At 42.1% G+C, this 22274-nt stretch overlaps 1 protein-coding gene across 3 annotated transcripts in view; it reads right to left on the bottom strand.

Annotated features, from left to right (window-relative positions):
• TDRD9 (tudor domain containing 9) overlaps positions 1-22274 on the bottom strand; it is a 125001-nt gene that overhangs the window by 36211 nt on the left and 66516 nt on the right. For all 3 annotated transcript variants that reach the window (XM_054449453.2, XM_054449450.2, XM_054449452.2), the window contains exons 10-21: positions 21552-21606; positions 21326-21410; positions 20117-20174; positions 17181-17285; positions 11613-11710; positions 10552-10683; positions 9466-9631; positions 9310-9373; positions 9174-9237; positions 8817-8861; positions 7561-7614; positions 944-1060 (exon numbers count right to left, since the gene is read on the bottom strand). In XM_054449453.2, coding sequence (XP_054305428.2) covers positions 944-1060; positions 7561-7614; positions 8817-8861; positions 9174-9237; positions 9310-9373; positions 9466-9631; positions 10552-10683; positions 11613-11710; positions 17181-17285; positions 20117-20174; positions 21326-21410; positions 21552-21606 — 1043 coding nt within the window. The remainder of the gene's footprint in view (positions 1-943; positions 1061-7560; positions 7615-8816; positions 8862-9173; positions 9238-9309; positions 9374-9465; positions 9632-10551; positions 10684-11612; positions 11711-17180; positions 17286-20116; positions 20175-21325; positions 21411-21551; positions 21607-22274) is intronic.

Below are 22274 nucleotides of genomic sequence, written 5' to 3'. Positions count from 1 at the left end.
AAAAAGAAACACTTTTTTCACCTAACAGAAACATCTTTCTTCAAAAGAGCTTGAGTACTTCTCAGAATGAGGCTTGGGAAACAGTGGCAAGTTGAACAAGGACACAAACCATCCTACACACAAAGCCCCAGGGTTGGCCAACTTTCTCCACTTCTCCCCACACACATCTATGTGCAAGGTACTCTCAGATGTTCAGATAAAACTCCAATTGGAGCATTCAGACTTAGGGCAGCAGGCTGGCGTCCACTATTCACCTCTAAAATGCACTCTGCAAAGAGTCCCTTCTTCAATAAAAATATACCAGTTTGAAAACACCCACCAAAGACTCCCCCAGCCTTAGAGAAATTTTACATCCAGGAAAACACTCGCACATTTCCAGCACACCCAGTTTACAGGCATCTACCTCAAACCCGATTCTGTATGCATCAGCCAACCCTTCCAGGAAACCCTACAGCAGAGGCAGTCTCCACTGGCCAGGACACATTTCTCGCTCGCTACATTCCATCTAACTACTAGTAATCTGAATCCATGGCCTCCAAAGTTAATATTTTCAGTGTAGGGGAATAGCTACATACACTGAACGATATAAAAGGCACTTCACTTTCTTAAAAGCTAAAACAAAAGGATCTCTCCTGAAGCAGTGATAACGCGGGTACTCTACAGAAACACTCCCCTGGAAATTAGAAATGGGTCTGAATCCATTAAATATTAATAAATAAACAATAAATACTCTCTAGGTGAATCATCAACTCAACAAATAATGCAAACTATGAAAGAAGAATGTTTCCTGGTTCCCAAACACAGTATGAACACTATGGACCTAAAATCTCCTTTGAGGTTTGGTTTGTATCAGAGAGCAGGAATAAGCAGTTTCTCGACCACAAGACCTTGTAAGCACAAAGAATCAGGAAAAAAAAAAAATATCCAGGAAACTTCAGCACACCTGTAGGATGAATCGCTGCTTATATATATACTCTTGGTCCATGACAGGTCGCCGAGAATCAACATGCATGTTGAACTGTGAGATTCTAGTCTTCAATTCTTCATATAATTCAGCCACCTAAGAAAAATACATTGAAATCTGATGTCTCAAATGTACATATGTTATCAGAGCAGTGAAAACACTAGAAAATAAGTGCACAATGGGTAAAGTATAAACACATCTACAGAATGAAACACTGCAGCTAATTAAGAATCATCTTTTGGCTGTGCGCAGTGACTCACGCCTCTAATCCCAGCACTTTGGGAGGTCAAGGCTGGGAGATCACTTGAACTCAGGAGTTTGAAACCAGTCCAGGCAACATGGCGAAACCCAGTCTCTACAAAAAAAATACAAAGTTAGCTGGGCGTGGTGGCACACGCCTGTAGTCCCAGCTACTCAGGAGGCTGAGATGGGAGAATCACCTGAGACTGGAGAGCAGAGGTTGCAGTGAGCCAAGATTGTGTCACTGTACTCCAGCCTGGGTGGCAGAGTAAGATTCTGTCTCCAAAAAAGAAACGAAATAATATTTTTAAAATTTTTATTATTATTATCTTTTTTTTTTTTGAGACAGTCTCGCTCTGTCGTCCAGGCTGGAGTGCAGTGGCGCAATCTCAGCTTGGTTCACTGCAAGTTCTGCCTCCCAGGTTCACACCATTCTCCTGCTTCAGCTTCCCGAGTAGCTGGGACTACAGGTGCCCACCACCACGCCCGGCTAATTTTTTGTATTTTTAGTAGAGACAGGGTTTCACCGTGTTAGCCAGGATGGTCTCCATCTCCTGACCTCGTGATCTGCCTGCCTCAGCCCCCCAAGGTGCTAAGGTGCTGGTATGACAGGTGTGAGCCGCCATGCCTGGCCTAAAATTTATTTTTAGAGACAAGATCTTGCTATATTGCCCAGGCTAGACAGTGCAGTGGCTATTCACAGGCACAATCCCACACTGATCAACACAGGAATTTTGACCTGCTCCCTTTCCAACTTGGGCTGGTTCATCCCTCCTTAGGCAATACAGTGGTCCCTGGCTCCCAAGAGGTTACCATATCAGTGTTCAGTTTAATGCAACACCCAGTCGGCATGGTGCACTACAGCCCAGAACTCCTATGCTCAAGTGATCCTCCTGCGTCAGCCTCCCAAACAACTGGCAATACAGGTGTGTGCCACCATGCCCGGCAAGAATCATCTTCTTAGAAATTAATTAATAAGTAATGTTAAAGATGAACAATATAACACCTAAGAGAAAATACCAGAATACAAAATCATATATGCTCCATGATCTGTTTATAAACACACACCCCTGAGATAGGAACCAATGCAAACGTGTAACTGTGCCCACCCAGAGGTCAGAATAGCAGAGAGCCATGACCACAGCCTTGCTTTAGGTCCTTGAAACACGTCCCAGCCTCTGCCATGAACATGTACTACTTTTGTGATTAAAAACAGAGTAAGTGACCTATGGCCAAATAGTCCCACCAAACAGGAAAATAAAATCAATATCCAGTTTTAAATAAAAACTGTTTCACACAAAATGTCAAACTTTAATTTACACGTGAAAATACACAACTCCAAATACCTATGAACTGATCATAAATTAAGTCACCACAAAATTATCTCAATTACAAAAAGAATACAGTCACAAGTGTGAACATAACTGGGGGAAATAACAACTAAAAAGAATTGAAATGACAGAAAAACTCAGCAGCCACTATCTCTGTGGAGGAAGGAAAAGCCTGGGACATGGGAAGCAAGGGAGAGCACACTCAGGTGCTCGCCTCTGTACCCCTGAGGGATGGAACTCTTTCATGTGACTGTGATCACATGTAACTGAACTAATTAAAAACCAAGACTGTGCCACTCTCTATATTAAAATGCAATAAAATCAGAAATGAACAACAAAAAATATATTTAAAAACATTTCAGGGCTGGGCACGGTGGTTCACACCTCTCAGAGCTTTGGGAGGCTGAGGCAGGAGGATTGCTTGAGCCCAGGAATTTGAGGCTGCAGTGAGCTATGGTCATGCCACTGCACTCCAGTCTGGGAGACAAAGACCCTGTCTCTAAAAAATAAAAATAAACTCTTTAGTCAGAGAGGAAACCAACACTAAAAGAAATTATAGACAAGAATGTCAAAAATCAACGGGATGTGGTGGCTAAAGCTGCTCATAATAAAATTCATAGCTTTAAATGCTTTTAATTAGAAAGACTGAAAATATTATTATTAATAATATATACTAATTTCAGAAAGACTGAAGTAAACTAAAAGTCACAGGAGAACTAAATTAACGGAAAAAAAACAAAAAGCAATGATTTAGAATCCCCCACCTACTCCTTCCCTCCCAAAAAACATACACAAGAAAACTGACAAATGAAACTAAGAGTAAGCTCTCTGAAAATAAAGTAACACAAAGGAAACATCTTGCAGACTCTGTGGTAAAGGAGTAATCCACCAGGCCTGGCTGTCCAGACCATGCACATTCCAAAAGGCTTGGTCCTGGCCCAGCTCCTGAAAAGTCATTGCCAAGCCTCCAGGGACTCTTATCCTCCCTGATAAGAGTATGTATGCTTACCTGGCACCTTGGGCCACACAAAATAGTTTACGCTAGAATGTGATTTATGGTGGGGCCTTGGGCCATGAGGGTAACAGTTTCCTCTGGAGGGACTGAAGACTGAGTAACTAAAGTCAGTCACATGGGTACTCTAGGCCTACATAACCAGTGCTCAAAAAAACCCGGGACACCAAGGCTCAGGTGAGCTTCCTGGTTGTAATACTTCATGCCTGTCATCACACACTGTTGCTGAGAGAATTAATCACTGTCCATAAGACTCTACTGGGAAAGGACACCTGGTAGCCTGCACCTGGTCTCTCCAGGACTCCTCCCATGCACTTTTTTTTTTTTTTTTACCTTTGCTGATTTTAATCCATATCCTTTGGCTAAAATAAATCATAAGCATAAGCATAACAGCTTTTCTACTTCTGTGAGTCCTTCTAGCCAATCAGTGAACCTGAGGATGGTCTTGGGGACTCCCTGAATATACAAATATAATCAAGAAACGATGAGAGTACACAAATACACAATAATAAGAACAAGAAAGGTGTTACCACTTGACAAGAATTTGAAATTAAGAAAATTACGTGTAACTATACATCAATAAACTTCATGATCTGGATTAAATGGGTACCTGAATGAAAAAACGTAACTCATCAAAAATGACTCCAGAAGAATTAGAATCCAGAATGGATTAATAACTACCAGGGATATTGAAATTTTTTAAAAAATTGATCCCTCAAAAAGGCACTAATCCCAAAGGTGTTTTTGAATGTGTTCTATCAAATATGTAAGAAATACATTTCTAGTCATTAAACTGTTGATTAAAATGGTTACTGGGCACAGAAAGATGTTCATCCTACCAGGGTGGTATCAATAACATCTCATAGTATTGTGCACGCATGTGTGTGTGCACACATGCACACACACACGTAAACCAGAGGCCAATTTCACTTATAAACATAGAGGCAAAAATTCTAGAGAAAATATTGGCAATCAGAACCAAGCAATGTTTTGGGAGAAAACATTACAAACAAGCAGAGTTTATTCTAAGAACACGTGGTTGAGTCAACGGTGGGAAATCCATCATGCATTCATGTATAAGTCATGCACCACACACCAGTGTCTCAGTTAACCATGGACACGTATAGAACTGTAGACCCATAAGACTGTAACAGAGCTAGAAAAGTCCTGTTGCCTGGTCACATCATAGCTGTTGTAGTGCAACACGTTTACTCACGTGTCTGGGGTGATGCTGGTGTAAACAAACCTACAGTGCTGCCAATCATATGAAAGTCTAACACATACAACACATACAGTACATTTCAGTTCACCCCTGAAAAACATGGGGTTGAACAGCGAGGGCCCACTTATATGCAGGTTTTTCTCAACCAAATGTGGATCAAAAATACAGTATTCAAGGGATGCAAGCCCGAGTATATGGAAGGCCGACTATTCACATGGGTTCCACAGGGCCAACTGTAAGACATGAGTATTCACAAATTTTGGTATACGGGGGTCCTGAAACCAACCCTCCTGTGTATACCAAGGGACGATTGTACTTGGTACAACCGTACTTGATAATACTTGATAATAAATAACTATGTTACTGGCTTATGGATTTATCCTACTATGCCATCATTATTTCAGAGTATATACTATTTATTTTTTTTTTTAATTAACTTCACATGTCTTGAAAGAAGCAGCAAAAAAAAAAGAAAAAAGGAAACAAACAAAAAAAGTTAATTGTAAAACAGTCTCAGGCAGGTCCTTCAGGAGATATCCAGGAGAAGGCACTGTTATACTGTAAGAGATGACAGCTCCATGTGTTACTGCCCCTGATGACCTTCCAGTGGACAAGATGTGGAGGTGGAAGACAGTGATATTGATGATCCTGACTCTGCGTACACCTAGGCTAATGTGTATATGTATCTTAGTTTTTAACAAAAAAGTTTAACAAATAAAAATTATTTTTTTAAATAGATAAAACCAGCCTGGGCTACAAAGTGAGACCCTGTCTCTACAAAAAAATAAAAGAATAAAAAAAACTAGGCCAGGCACGGTGGCTCACACCTGTAATCCCAACACTTTAGGAGGCCAAGGCAGGTGGATCACAAGGTCAGGAGTTCAAGACCAGCCTGGCCAACATGGTGAAACCTCGTCTCTACTAAAAACACAAAAAAGTAGCCGAGCGTGGTGACGTGCACCTGTAATCCCAGCTACTCAGGAGGCTGAGGCAGGAGAATTGTTTGAACCCGGGAGGCGGAGGTTACAGTGAGCCAAGACTATGCCATTGTACTCCACCCTGGGTGACAGGGCAAGACTCCATCTCAAAAAAAAAAAAAAAGAAAGAAAGAAAAAACAAATTAGGAGTGGTGACATATGCCTGTAGTTCCAGCTACTGCAGAGGCTGAGGCAGGAGAATTACTTGAGCCCAGGAAGTCAAGGCTTCTATGAGCTGTGATCATGCCATTGCACTCCAGCCTGGGCAACAGAGTGAGATCCTATCTCAAAAACCAAATAAATAAGGAAATAGATAAAAACTTATAGAATAAGGATATAAAGAAAATATTTTTGCATAGCTGTACAATGTGTTTATGTTTTAAGCTAAGTGTTAATATAAGAGCCAAAAAAAATTTTTTTAATTAAAAAGTTTATCAAGTTAAAAAAGTTATATCTATTATGCTTACAAGATTGCTCAGTGGTAGGTTATGTGAATAATTTAGTTGCACCTTTAATTCTCATGATTAAGAAATTTAGATATTAATATGTATATATAGAAAATATCTTCCAATGAAAAGATGATGTTGGTGGTGATGACATTTTGCTGGAAGTGTAAAAAATATGAATATAATTATTAAAATTGCTTTTTCAAGTTGGAAAAAAAAAGTTATATTAAGCTATAATTAATTTTTTAAAAATTTTTATGAACTTAGTGTAGCCTAAGTCTGCAGTGTTTATAGTCTACAGTCATGTGCAGTGGTGTCCTGGGTCTTCACATTCCCTCATCACTCACTCACTGACTCACCCAGAGCCACGTCCAGTCCTGCAAGCTCCATTCGCAGTATTGGTATACCATTTTTATCTTTTATACCAGTGATCCCTAACCTTTTTAGCACCAGGGTCCAGTTTCATGAAAGACAATTTTCCCATGGGCTGGAGTAGGTGGGGATGGTTTCAGGATGAAACTGTTCCACCTGAGATGTGGCATTAGTTATATTCTCAAAAGGAGGATATAGCCCAGGTGTTGGGAAACCCTGTTTTATAACCATATTTTTACTGCACCTTTTCTATGTTTAGTTATGTTTAGGTACAGAAATACTTACCATTTTGTTGTAATTGCCTACAGTGTTTAATACAGTCACATGTTGTACAGGTTTGCAGCCTAGAAGCCATAGGCTACACTATACAGCCCAGGCGTGTAGTGGGCCATACCATCTAGGTCTGTGTAAGTATGTTCTATGCTGTTTGCACAAGGATAAAACCATGTAATTACTCATTTCTCAGAATGTATTCCTGTCATTAAGCAATGCAAGATTGTATTAGTAGGTTAAAAATTAAAACACCATATGTTTATCTTTTTCTTTTTCAAGACAGGCTCTCACTCTGTCACCCAGGCTAGAATATATTGGTGCGATCACAGCTCACTGAAGGCTCTGCCTCTCGGGCTCATGCAAACCTCTCACCTCAGCTTCCCCAGAAGCTGGGACTACAGGTGTGAGCCACCACACCCAATCTGTTTATCCTGACATATACTGAAAAGACATACAACAAGATTACACAACCATCCCTCATTAAACTATATACAGGGAAAATATACTCCTTAACTTGAAAAGGAGTATTTATTAGAAACCCAAGTAGTTCTACTGAAAGGTGAAAACACAAGAGACACTCCTACTAAAGCTGGAAACAGGCAGGAAATACACTTCTTGGAATACTCATTACTACCCACGTACTTAATAAATATTGTTGTTACTTAATAAGTATTTCGTAAGTCAACTTTATTTGCATCCATTTGGTCAAAAAACTTAACTTACCTCTCTAATTCTCTTGATTTGAATGTAATTTAACCGTCCCCAATTAAGTTCATCCTTTAAATATATAAAAGCAGAATACTCAATATTAAGGTAATAAATCAGAGCTGAATTTAGCTACTTTAATACATATTTCATCCAAAAATTTAATGATGAATGTAAATTACTGAGCTACTCAAGTTGACCGTGGCACTCCCTCTCCAGGTACATCCAATTTTACATTGAAGCCAGAGAGCATAATACTCAAACATAAACACAATACAGAAACTCTTCTGAGTTCACCTGTCTCAAAAATTAAAGGTAGACATAACTTGATTATCTTGAAAAAAGATGTCTGACAAATTATACACCAACAAGAAAAACAATATAGCTGAGCCTTTAAAAGACTTTAAGCCAGGCACGGTAGCTCACACCTGTAATCCCAGCACTTTGGGAGGCCGAGGCGGGCAGATCACAAGGTCAGGAGATCGAGACCATCCTAGCTAACACAGTGAAACCCCGTCTCTACTAAAAAATACAAAAAAAGTAGCTGGGTGTGGTGGCGGGCACCTGTGGTCCCAGCTGCTCCGGAGGCTGAGGCGGGAGAATGGTGTTAACCCAGGAGGCAGAGCTTGCAGTGAGCCAAGATCACGCCACTGCACTCCAGCTTGGGCGACAGACCGAGACTCTCAAAAAAAAAAAAAAGACTTTAAACAGCTAACTCATATATGTATTGGTAGAGATATATCTAAGCACAGCAAATCTCCACACAGAAACAGCAGACCTGTAAACAGTCTGTTGAACCAAATACGTTTAGAAGAACAGCAAAGCCTGACCAAAAAAAACAATAAAATGGAGGGTAACAGATTACATTTCTTCTAAGCCCGTTATCTAAAAGAGCTGAAAACAGAAACAGCAGCCACATGGCCCTCAATTTTGAACTGACACGTCCAACCCAGTACCCACAGCTATGAAATACAGCCAAAGAGGCTGCAGACACCATGGCAAGATCAGTACAATGCAGAGCCGTGAAACAAGCAGCACAGCTCCAGCACAGGCCTGAGAGCAAGCAGCCTTCTGGGAAGTGATGGAAGCAAAAGGACCAGTCTGCAGAGATTATGGCCTGCCACTCTTGGGACAGCCGTGCGAGCCCTGACAGTGACCTCGACTCCAGCCGCAGGCAGCACCATCATGATTCACATGCTATGACTGTGCCAAGACAGAGTCCTTCTCTCATCACTCCCAGCCATCTAGACAGCAGCAGGAAAGGGCTCACCAACCTTCGGGTACCGCAGCTCCCCTCTCTGTCTGCAAGCCTTCCATGTCTGAAAATAAAGGATCCAAAGTTTCAAAATTATGTGTTGGCTCACTGAATTTCTTTTAAGTACAATTTCAACAAACCTGAAAATTTACAACATAAAAATTTACAAATTTAATTTTTTCAATCAATTTCATAAAATTGGACTTCCATCTCACTCACTTCTTCCAGCACAGTTAATTTAACATTGGACACCAATAACCCTGATAATACTTTCACAAGAAAAACATTGTCTCTCTCTACCTCATACGTTTGTGGTATGAAAATGTACTAACAATCGTGGTAGCTGCTTTCATGGTTTACGCAACAGAAAACTTACTTTAAATGCCTCAACAAGTGCAATACAGTCACTCTTGCTACTGCCAGAGAAATTCACTTTGTTCCTATAAACAGATAACAGTGTCATTCAATACCATTAAAATACAGTGACACTTTAAAATATGAATGTTCAGTACCTATATCCATCGAGATGCTGCCGGAAAGGCATTGCAAAAAAATTCTTCAAAGAAAGAGCTGCCGCTAACCATAAAAAATAAACAAGAAGAATGTAAGATTGTGAGAGTGGTGTTTATATAAACTTCCCATTAGCATTTATTTGTTCTCACACTTACCTATAATAAGACATTCATCTAGACATCCAAATACATGTCCAAGGACTATGAGTTTACCAAGTTGCTGATTTACAGGAAGTTGGGCTAAAACTCTTCCTAAGAAGGTCAATTCACCATCATGGGGGTTTTCATCTTTTCTCTGCCCACTCACTGCAAGTGCTCCAACCTTTATAAAATAAAATTAGTGTTATTATCAAGCACTGACTTACTCATACTTCTTCCTCTTAAGGTGGAGAGTCCAAAACAGGAAACAAAGACCGAATTTTGGTGAATAACGTTCTAAGTCAATTTACAAAAGGTTGATATGCTACCAAAAAAAAACTTTTCTAATTTTCCCTAGAAACTTAGAACACATTTTACTTTTTTTTTTAAAATATGATCCTGGGAGGTAACACTAAGGACTTTCACAGAATTCTACTCATCTCACTCTTGAACAAATACGGCATGCATAGTAGTAAGTGAAGGCTCTCCCAGCTGTCACTGTCAACAAAACCTTACTGAACTATGTATGGGGAAAAACTTCCTTAATTGACACAGTGTATTTCATAGAAACCCAAGGAGGTATCATATTTAAAGGCAGCCAAGTATGGTGGCTCACACCTCAGTCTCAGCTACTTGGGAGGCCATAGTGGGAGGGTCACTTGAGCCCAGTGTTTGAGGCTGCAGTAAGCCATGACTGCATCACTGCGCTCCAGCCTAGGCAACAGAGCAAGACCCAGTTAATCAATCAACCAATCATAATAAAGAAGGTAAAACACCAGAGGCATCCTCAACTTCAAAGGTCGGAAACAGAACATCCACAGCCCCAGCACAGTATGCACACTAGGATACAGCTTGTACCAAGGCCTTGGTTACAAGTTCAAAGAGCAGAGTATGAGTCAGGTGTGCAGTCAAAGAATCCCAAGTAGGAAGAGCAGGGTTTCCAGGAATGGATGAAGAAAGCCAGAAGGAGGCTGAGGAACAGAATTAGCGGGAAAGTGAGGCAGGAGGAACAGAGTTAGCGGGAAAGTGAGGCATAGACTGAGGGAGCCACAGTAGAACACAGCTCTACAGATGCCAACAGTACTAACCATCAGGCAGTCCTACCTCCTTTAGTAGAAGGATGGTGCGCTCAATGTCACTCAGACCAGGTGGGGAAAGGGCAGTGGCCAGCAGAGCTCTCGGCTCACCCATGTCGAGTAATTTCACTTTCAAAATCGTGCTTCCTAATGGACAACGCTGAAAAGAACCAAGCCTGAGATTAGAAATAATAACATAACTAAATCAGTTAGCCGATTCACATAACCAGTGCTTCAGAGGGAAAGAGGAGGACAGAAGGAGAGCAGAGAAGAAAGAAAAATGGAGAGGATTGAGGGAGGAAGAGAAGAGAAGGGAGAGAGAAGGAGAAAGAACAGGAGAGAAAGAGATGGAAAAATAAAAAGATGGGGAGAAGGAAGAAAAAAGAGAAGGAAAAAAGGGACTGAAAAGTGGGAGAGCAAGAAAGCAGGGAGAGGGAAAGAAGAAAAAAGAGAAGGAGGACAAAGGAAGGGGAGAGACACAGAAAAGAGGAAGGAAAAAAAGCTGATCCCACAATTACTCATTATGAAGGGACATAGAAAACAGCAGCATTTAAAGACAATCCTATTATGGAGCCCATAGATACCAGAAAACATCCTCTCATTAAAACTGTAAAATGTGGGTAATGCCCTCCTAGACAGTAGCCTGATGCGTAATCAATAGTGAGCCCAGATTGTGAGTGAGGGAGAATGTGGCAAGACAAGGATTTTTCTGAAATCAAAATTAGATGACACTAGAAATTACATTACTTAGACTATTTGGCAAAACTATCTATAAAAAATTAACTTTGACACTTTGGGAGGCCAAGAAGGACAGATCACGAGGTCAGGAGTTCGAGATCAGTCTGGCCAACACAGTGAAACCCCGTCTCTACTAAAAATACAAAAAATTAGCTGGGCATGGTGGTGTGTGCCTGTAATCCCAGCTACTTAGGAGGCTGAGGCAGCAGAATCGTGTGAACCCGGGAGGCAGATTGCAGTGAGCCAAGATCATGCCACTGCACTCCAGCCCAGGCAACAGTGCAAGACTCCGTCTCATTCATAAATAAATAAATAAATAAATAAACTTTGACAATGACCAAAGTGAATTACCAACATCTCAGGAACAACATGATCAGGGATGGAGTTGTCCCAGAAATCTTTGTGTACCAGCCGGTAACAGTACCCTCTAGACACTCGTCCAGCACGGCCTTCAAAGGAGAGATGTGCAAACAGCATTTGGCATTAATTACTTTAACATCAGCATGAAGATATCTTTTTAAACAGTCATTAAATATTAATTAAGCAAAGCCTTAAGTATCTTCCACCAGACTATGTCAGTAAAAACTTTAGAATACATTAGTGTATTCTTAATAAGTTATTATTTTAAACATTATTCTAAATAAGAATGACTATCCTAAAAAATTAGAATAAATAGAACAAGACTAAATGCTGACTTCTATTCAGTGACCAATATTACAAAATCCAATGCATACTTCTGAAGAAAACAACCTTGGCCCAATATGCAACAGAAACCAAGTACACCCTTCTTGAAAATGCACAGTACATAACAGAAAGTCACGAGATTGGCGACAGGCCCTACGATGCCATCGAGGAGCTGTCTCAGCACCCTGTGCTTCCCACAGCTCCTTGCCCCACTGCAAAGCACCCTCCCAGCTGTCAGCCACACCGCATTACGTGACCGAGTGAGGAACAAGCAGAAGGTTCAGAACCAAGGCTGGCCCACGGAGACCATGACATAAACTGTTACTCTCTTGCGACTCTATCACCTATGAAGTAGCAACTCTTTTATCCTAACACATAATAAAATTGTCCAAGGAGAGAGAGTGAAGGGAGGGGTAGGAGGAGTCTTAAAATGCAGCTTTAAAAGAAATGGGGCAACCCAAAAAGCATTCTTTCCCCACCTATGGGGATCTGGATCTTAACAAAAGATATCTATCTAGAAGGGTGAAGGCCTCTTGGCAATGTTTTCTTTAACCTATGATGTAGGTCAAGAGGGGTGAACCAATGTTTTGTTTCTGACTGATTATGGATTAACAAAGGTACTATTAAAATTTTTTATCTAAATCTATCCTTTGTCTTTTGTTATTAAGGCATAAGATACATGCTAAAACAGACCAAGTTGTTTTTTTCTCCTACTAATAAAAACAAAAAATCCCAACACAAAGAGGTCCCCGCTACTCTAACCCTTATAAAAAAAAAACTTAAAGTTCTTGTTCCCACCTGACAAAACTCACTGTCTCAATCTCTTGGCTCAAGAGATTGAGCCAATCTCAATCTCTTCCCAGGGAGATCTGAGACCAAATAAACACATTTACAATGGTGACAAAGTGACATCAATGCCTAAGGTTTTGGTCAACCTCTTAATCTTGACAGGTTGACCAAAGGGGAAAGTTGTTAAATTAAGTTTAGCCTACACCTGTAATCCCAGCACTTTGGGAGGCCGAGGCGGGCAGATCACGAGGTCAAGAGATGGAGACCATCCTGGCCAACATGGTGAAACCCTGTCTCTACTAAAAATACAAAAATTATACAGGCATAGGGGTGCGCGCCTGTAGTCCCAGCTACCTGGGAGGCTGAAGCAGAGAATTGCTTGAACCTGGGAGGCAGAGATTGCAGTGAGCCGAGATCACGCCACTGCACTCCAACCTGGCAACAGATCAAGACTCTGTCTCAAAAAAGAAAGAAAGAAAAAAGGTTAGCCTAAAGATGCCTCCTTACATATTTTAAGTTCAGCCTAAAAGTCTCTCTGCATATAGTAAACTATAACCTAACTAGATGTGTAAAAAGACTATAACCCACTCTTATGCCAATCACCGGGTTTCAGCCAATCAAAGGCAACCAACTGTTCAAACCACATTCAAAGAGGACCAATGCCCAGGTGTCGTCAATTCGGCCATTTCTGTACCTCACTTCCGTTTTCTACACGTCACTTTCCTTTTTCTGTTCATAAATCTTCCTTGACCATGCAACAGCACCAGAGTCTCTCTAAACCTCTTCCAGTTCAGGGGCAGACCAATTTGCAAATTGTTCTTTAAAACTCTGTTAAATTTAATTTGTCTAAAAATTTTTTTTTTTTTTTTTTTTCAAAACAGCATCTCACTCTGTCACCCAGGCTGGAGTGCAGTGGCGCAATCATGGTTCAACTGCATCGACCTCCCAGGCTCAATCTATCCTCCCACCTCACCCTACTGAGTAGCTGGGAGTACAGGCACATGCCATCATGGTTGGCTAATTTTTGTATTTTTTACAGAGATAGGGTTTTGCCATGTTGCCCAAGCTGATCTCAAACTCCTGGGCTCAAGCAATCTGCCCACCTCACCCTCCCAAAGTGCTGGGATTACAGGCATGAGCCACTGTGTCTGGCCAAAATTTTTCTTTTAACAGTGGTGCTGGCAAAGATACGGAAAAAATAGATCTCACACATTGCTCATGGAATGTAAAATGACACAGCCACCATGGAAAGAGTTTACAGTAGTTCCTTATAAAACTAAACATAGGCCAGGCACAGTGGCTCATGCCTGTAATCCCAGCACTTTGGGAGGCCGAGGCAGGCAGATCACGAGGTCAAGAGATGGAGACCATCCTGGCCAACATGGTGAAACCCCATCTCTACTAAAAATACAAAAATTAGCTGGGCGTGGTGGGGCACGCCTGTAGTCCCAGCTACTTGGGAGGCTGAGGCAGGAGAATTGCTTAAACCCAGAAGGTGAAGGTTGCAGTGAGCTGAGATCACGCCGTTGCACTCCAGCCCAGTGACAGAGTGAGACTCTGCCTCAAAACAAAAGAAACTAAACATAGATTTACCACATCACCCAGCAACTATATTCTTGGGTTTTTATACCAGAGAAATGAAAACTTATGGCCACACAAAAACCTGTACATGAATATTCACAGCTGTTTTATTCACATGGCAAGAACTGGAAAAACCTCAAATGTCCTTAAACAGGTAAATGTTCAGTGAAATACTACTTAGTAATAAAAAGGAATGAGCCACTGATACATGCAGCTTATATTGGCTTAGATGGCTCCTAAGAACACTATGGTAAGTGGAAAAAGCTAATTTCAAAAGGTCACATACTGTATGATTCCATTTATCTAACATCCCTGAAATTACAAAGCTGCAGAGATGAAGACGGGTCACCAGTTGACAGGCAGAGTGTTAGGGGCAGGTATGGCTGCAAGAGGGCAGCACAGGGCCACCCCTGCATAGCAGTGGGACAGGACAGTTCTGTGTTCTGATCATAGTAGTGGTTACACAAACTTACACATGGGATCAAACTGCACAGAACCATACACACAGTACAGGTAAAACTGTGAAACAAGGTGTATAGTCTAACAGTGTTACACTATGTCAATTTCCTGGTTGACTGTACTTATAAAGATATCCTACTCCAGGGGAAGATAAGAGAAGGATTCAAAGGATTCTACGTACTATTTTTGTAATATCTTATAGAGGAAGAAATTTTATAATAAATATCTAATTATAGAAATTTTGAATATACAAAAAGGTAGACAAAACTCCTATAATCCCAAGACTGATCCAAAGATAATCACTTTTAACATTTTTGTATATTTATTTCTAGTCATTTTTTATTGAGGTTTGTTTTTTGTTTTTTTTGAGACAGAGTCTTGCTCTGTTGCCCAGGCTGGAGTGCAGTGGCGTGATCTAGGCTCACTGCAACCTCCACCTCCCAGGTTCAAGCAATTCTTGTACCTCAGCCTCCCAAGTAGTTGAGATTACAGGTGCGTGCCACCACACTCAGCAAATTTTTGTATTTTTTAGTAGAGGCAGGGTTTCACCATGTTGGCCAGGCTGGTCTCAAACTCCTGACCTCAAATGATCCACCGGCCTCAGCCTCCCGAAGTGCTGGGATTACAGGCACAAGCCACCGCACCCAGCTATTTCTAGTCATTTTTTAAGCATAGTTTTTTAGGAAGTTTGAGGGGGAAGGTGGTTAAATATAGTGAGGTGATTACAGTTTAATATCCTTTTTTCTCTTAACTTCATAACAATACTTAAGTTTTTTCCAAAGTGATGAGAACCTCTGTGACTTTTTTTTTTTTGAGACGGGGCTCTCACTCTGTCACCTAGGCTGGAGTACAGTGTGTGTGATCTCCGCTCACTTCAACCTCCACCTCCCAGGCTCAAGTGATCCTCCCCCTTCACCCTCCTGAGTAGCTGGGACCACAGGTATGAACCACCACGCCCAGCTAATTTTTTGTGTTTTTGGTAGAGACAGAGTTTTGCCATGTTGTCCAGGCTGGTCTCGAACTCCTAAGCTCAGGCATCTACCTGCCTCGGCCTCCCAAAGTGCTGGGATTACAGGTGTAAGTCACCACGCCTGGCCTCTGTGACCCTATTTTAGCTGCTTAGTCATTCTCTTAACCCCTCTCTAGGCAAGTCATTTCAGGAGAGGTGATATAACAAAAAGGTTAAGAATGCAGACCAAAGCCAGATTCCTGGGTTCAGGTGGGAAACCTCATTCCCACCACTTCCTACTATAACCTTGAGCAAGTTACTATTTCTGTGCCTCTCAGCTGCTTCACTAAGAAATGGGAAATCTTAATTAACACACCATGTACGTTACCTCACAGGGTTGTTAAGAAGATTAAATGAGTTAATAAATACTTAGAAGAATGTCTGGCATATGGTAAACATTCAATGTTGCCTTTATTATTTTGGGGGGTGTATTTAGTATTTTAGTATTCTTGAAATGGTCTTTTATCTACCCTTCCCAAAAGGTTCTCTAAAAAACAAACAAAAAAATAAGCCACTTCTCAGTCTGCACTGAGAATACTGTCTTGTAAAATCAGTTCTTGCCACAGGTGATCTTAACCTGTCCCAGGTATGTCATGAATATACCTCCACTGTGGCTGAAGCATCCCAAGACCCCAAAAGTGACCCCACACACCCTCATCTCTGCCCAGTGATACATGTGGCTGATGCAGCAAATCCGGAACTCTCTGCGGAACCACTTTAGGAAAACTAAGCCTAGGAAGATCAAAGTTAAACAGAAATCAAATCATCAAAATTACTGAAGTGATCCACTTGGTTTCCATAGTTCTTCACCAGTAATTTTTTAATTTAACTTTAAGAAAAAAACATAGTGTCAGGATGATGGGGTTTATCCATTATGTACAAAGACTTCATACATTAGAAGAGAGGAGAAGCATGGATTTAAATGGACACTCTGACAATATGAGAAGCCATTGCTAAAAACTTAAAACTGGTTCCAAGAAAGGAAATATCTAAGTAAAAAGTGCAAAAAATGAATTTTTTAGAAAAGCACCTGAATGGCTGGGCACGGTGGCTCACGCCTGTAATCCCAGCACTTCGGGAGGCCGAGGCGGGCAGATCATGGAGTCAGAAGATCAAGACCATCTGGCTAACATGGTGAAACCCCGTCTCTACTAAAAATACAAAAAATTAGCTGAGAGTGGTGGCAGGCGCCTGTAGTCCCAGCAACTCAGGAGGCTGAGGCAGCAGAATGGCAAGAACCCGGGAGGTGGAGCTTGCAGTGAGCCGAGATCGCGCCACTGCACTCCAGCCTGGGCAACAGAGCAAGACTCCGTCTCAGAGAAAAAAAAAAAAAGGCACCTGAATGTGCCACTGTGTCACCAATCACTCATTATTGTGCTTTAACACAAATGTCTTACCTTTTCTCTGATTACAGCTGGTTTTAGAGGCCCAACTCAATCGCAGACTCTGATAATTTGTATCTTCATCACAGACCAAAGTTCTAGTCAAACAAAAATCTATAACTGCCATTTAGAAAAAAAAAAAGGACTGTAAACACCATGCTAATAAGAGATCATTGCATAATAAATCACAATGCATAGTGATAAAGCCATTTGAAACATGCAGCCTTAAGAATTAGTGAACAGGCAGAAATGTTTGGCCATGCACTGACCACTCCTGCCCAGGATAGGGAGTTGGTGGTCACATCCTTTCTTGCTGACTACGGGGAGTCTCTGGGTGTGAAGAATGCATAACCTGTAAGACCCAACGTGTCATAAGAAGGCCTACCTGGACTGCACCCGAAAGAGTAACGTTCTCCAAAAGAGCATCATTACAACAGCAGTACAGAAGAGCAGCTGATGCAAGGGACTGCCAGAATTCAAATCCCGCGTCTGTGTGTGCCTGTGGGTGAATTCTGGGTGTCTGGGTATGTGTGTGTCTGGATGGGTGTGTGTATCTGTGCGTCTGTACGTGTGGGTGGGTGGGTGGGTGTGTGCAAGTGTGTGTGTGGGTGTGCCTGGCTGGATAAGCTGCCGAGTGTCTCTGCGCTTTAGTATCCTCATCTGTGGCCTGCCTCTTCCCCTCCACCACACCTTTCCCCCTCACACAGCCAAAGCACTGGGGATCTCCCATCGGCAACACTCACTCCCCTGGGCCACCCCTTCACTTACTGCCCCATTTCCTCTGCTTCCCTACAGCAGAACACCTGTGGAGTGTTGTCTGCCACCACCGGTTCTTGGTTCGTTTCTTCCCATTCTTTCTTGAGCCCATTCCAAGCAGACGCTTGCTTCCACCAAAGCTGCTCTTGTCAAGGTCACTGACAACAGCCCCAGTGGGAGGTTCTCCATGACTCGCCATGGGCATCTGGTGCACTCCTCCACTCCATCCCCTCAGGACCCTTTCCTACTGGGTGTCTAGGCCTCTGTGTTCACTGGCTTTCTTCCCACTGCCCTGGAGGCCCCTCTGCTCTTATTGCCCACCTTTAAACACCGGAGCCACCCTCCCTCTGTGCACTCCCAGAAGAGCTTGGTCAGGTTCCTGCCTTCCAACACCAGTCACCGGCTGATGCCCCCGCCAGCTGCTCCCTGGCCCTGGTCTCCAGGCTCACACAGCCAGATGCTTCCATGACACCTCCACCTGAACATCTAGCACGTCTCAGCCCAAATCCCAGCTCCTCACCTACCCCACCCTGCTCCTTCCACAGCCTTCACCATCTCGCAGGAGCCTCCATCCTCCCGGTCTCTCAGGCCACATGTCTAGAGGGCCAACCAAATGTGTCTCTCACAATTTCTCTATCAGAGACCTCAGCACATCCTCCCCAGCTCTGCCTTCAGAATCTCCCTGTGATCTGCCCCCACCTCCTGTCCCCTACCGCTGCTGTCCTATTCTAAGCATCACCAATTCTCACCTAGATTCTTGTGACACCCTCCTAAGTCTCTTCCTTTTCTCTCCTTTGCCTCATTCTAGTCTATTCCCAGAGAAATCCTGTTAAGTGAACTTCAGGTTATGTCATTTCTGTTCTCAAAACTCACCAACGATTCTCCATCTTGCCCAGCACAGCAAAGGTTGTACCAGGCCCTATGGGCCCTACATGGCCCCTGCTACCCCCAGGCCTCTCTTCCAGCTCCTTTCCCCTTCGTTCACACTGGTCCAGCTGCCCTGGCCTCCTTGCTTGATGGTGCTGTTTCACAACCATCAAGCACACTCTTGCCTTCTCCTACCCTAAACACTCTTTTGCCAGGTATGGACCTGACTCCCTCCCTACCCTCCTTCAGGATGTGACTTGTCACATTCCCTGGTCACTCCACCTACAATATCAATGGTGCTTCCCTAACACTCCCTACCCAATAACCCCCTCCTTTTGCTTCATACACTCACCATCATGTGACTTACTCCATATCTGTACTTATCTACCCACCCCGAATATGTCACGAGAACAAAGGCTTTTTGTCTATTTTTCTTACTGCTATTTCGCCAGTACAGAGACAAAACACCTGCTCATTATCATCTGCCCTGGTTTACCCATTCCAGCCACACTGGCCGTGTGCTGCTCCTCAAACCCGTTCCCTACACCCCAGCCACCTTTTTGCATGGCTCGCTCCTCATTTAATTCAGGTCTCTATTAAAATGTCACTTCCTCAAAGAGGTAATTCCTATCTGAAAGATCCTATCTGAAAGATCATTTTTTCCCAGTAACTGTAACCCCTTCCCATGATTTATTTTCCTACACAACATTGACCTGTACCTGAAATTGTAAAAACCTTTCTACCTGCTAAGCATCTCTCTCCCACCAGAACGTAGCAGCCATGAGGACTGGATTTTGTCTTACTCACCACTGTACTGCCAGCATTGAGAACAGTGTCCGACACATGTGTTAGGTTTTCAAATATAAATTAATGAATTTAGAAAACTCATTGATGAAGGAATCTCACAAAGTAATCACAGACACATATGCAGAAGATGAGATGACAAAGTGGGCTGCTCCAGAGTTGACATGGTGTCCTGCCAAGCAACCTTCAGAGCTGAGATGGCCTGAGCTCCTCCCCACATCTGCCTCCCTCCAGTCACAGAACTCCACCTGGCAGCCCCAAAGCTGTTTCCCACAAGGCCCAGTGGAACACCCCAAACACTTCCTACGAGCCAGCTTACCCTAAAGCATGAAATGGTACACTCAGAGGAGGAGGTGGTGAACTGAGAGTATGGGAGAAACTACGTAAACCTACTTTTCTCAATTCTGTGTTCCAAAACGGGAGGAGATGGGAAGGAAGAGAAGAACAATTCCTGAGTGAGGTGAATAAGCCAATAAATACAGCACTACAGCTAATGCCAGGAGGTAAACGGAGAAGTATCTTACCATATTTGACATCTGGAACTGTGACAGAACTCTCTGCAATATTGGTGGACAGAATAATCTGTTAAACATCAAAGCAAAAAGCTGACATTCCTACTATATTCTGGACATCATTAGGCAAAGTTTACAAAAATGCAAAAATTATTTTAAAGCTTCTGAACGTAAATACTGAACTCAGGTTTCAAAATTAGCCGTTTTACTATTTTATACACATCACAATTGATCGAGAAGCTCCTGATGAATGGAAACCACCCACATACAACACAGCAAAGGCTTAAACACAGGCAGACAAGACACAGGCAAAGGGAGCTATTCCTGACTTCTGGTGTGGTAACTTTGGTGGGGTGGAGAGGGGTCCTGGAATTGCCCAGGGGCACAACCAGGTTTCTAGAAGAAGAGTTGTTGCCTGTACTTGCCCTAGAATACCACCCAAGGCTGCTCCTAGGGATTCCAAAGCAATCAAGGGGGGAGAGGTTGTCAGCTCAGGCCCCCTGATCACCTCAAGCAGCTCTAGAAGGGTCTTGTTAAAACAACTCCATCATTCACACATAATCTGAGATAAAGAAATCCTCTGAAGCAGGACCTAGAATATGGCTTCTAACCAGAGTCACCAGAGTGGTTTCAAGGACATGAGAACAGTCCCAAAGTTAAAGAAATGCTAAAGAAGAATTAAAAGGCATCAGAATTCCTGAATTGAGAAGACAAAAAATCTTAGCTTTTTAGCAAACTGATTTACAAAATAAAACACAAAACTAAACAACATAACTGGCTCATTAGGTAAATATTTGTTTAAGTGACTAACCACTAACTACAGAACACACTGCTGAAATGTGATTTTTTTTTCTTCCTCTTTTTTTTCTTTTTTGAGACAGAGTCTTGTTCTGTCACCCAGGCTGGAGTGCACCAGTGTGATCTCAGGTCACTGCAGCCTCCACCTCTCAGGCACAAGCCTCCCACCTCAGCCTCCCAAGTAGCCGGGACTACAGGTGCATGCCACTGCACTCAGGTAATTTTTATATTTTTTGTAGAGATGGGGTTTCGCCATGAGGCTGGTCTCAAATTCCTGAGTTCAAATGATTCACCCACCTCAGCCTCCCACAGTGCTGGAAACACAAGCATGAGCCACGACACCCAGAAAATATTTTTCATGAGTAGAGTCTCTAAGGAAAATTTACCTAAAGTGCTTATAACTTGTTTTCCCAGTTTTCCTACCTTTCTGTACCCAGGGACTGGACTTAAAAATACATTATTCTGTTCTTCTAAAGCCACACTTGAATGGAGTGGATAGACCTGCAACCTAAGAAATTACTAAAATAAAATCTCCATAAAGAATAGATATACATGAGATACAAAAATAAATACTGAGATAATTAAAACTATTTAAGGCGGAAACAATGCAATGGTTTAGAAGAATACAGCTGTATCATTTTCAACATACCTTTTATGAACCAGGTTTGTGAGAAGTTCATGCATATAATTTATTTCACCCAGACCTAGGGAAGAAAAAAGTGGAGGAGGGAAATAAACATGTTTGTATTTACTGCTAGAAACCAACCTTTAAATTAAAATGGCATATCTTTCAAAGAAGGCCCTACCAATTTATTTGACTTCTTTATCCGCTTTGCCTAAATATGCCAGAAACACAAGTAAAAGTACACAGTGACATTGATTAGTAGTAACTCAAAAATATAGGGAAAAAACATATTATTCCAGTTTTCCTTTACACAGCAGTGACTCCCTGTGGGTGTTAGCTATATGAGTAATTTTTGTATTTCTTTTTTACCCCCAGATTTTCTAAACTTTCTACAATGAGCATGCAAAATCTTTACAATCAAAAAATAAAATTTGTAAAGTTTTGGTCATGACGATGTGCTAAACCATTTCCATCAGGCCTCCGTCCTGTTTGCTGAAAGCTAAGCTACCATGTGCTTTTGCCTCACCCTGATTCTCAAATCTGAGTCTGTTATGGATTGAACTGTGTCCCCTAAAAAGACGTATTGAAGTCCTAACCCCAGTAATCCAGAAGGTGGTGTTATCTGGAAATAGAGTCATTGCAGATGTAATTAGTTAAGATGAAGTTATACTGGAATGGGGTGAGCCCTTAATCCAAAATGACTGGTATCCACACAAGAAGGGAAGAGGCACAAACGACAACAGAGAC

The sequence above is a fragment of the Pongo pygmaeus genome, chromosome 15 (genome assembly GCF_028885625.2).
Source record: "Pongo pygmaeus isolate AG05252 chromosome 15, NHGRI_mPonPyg2-v2.0_pri, whole genome shotgun sequence".
NCBI lineage: Eukaryota > Metazoa > Chordata > Mammalia > Primates > Hominidae > Pongo > Pongo pygmaeus.
This window is presented reverse-complemented; position numbering and strand designations above follow the sequence as displayed.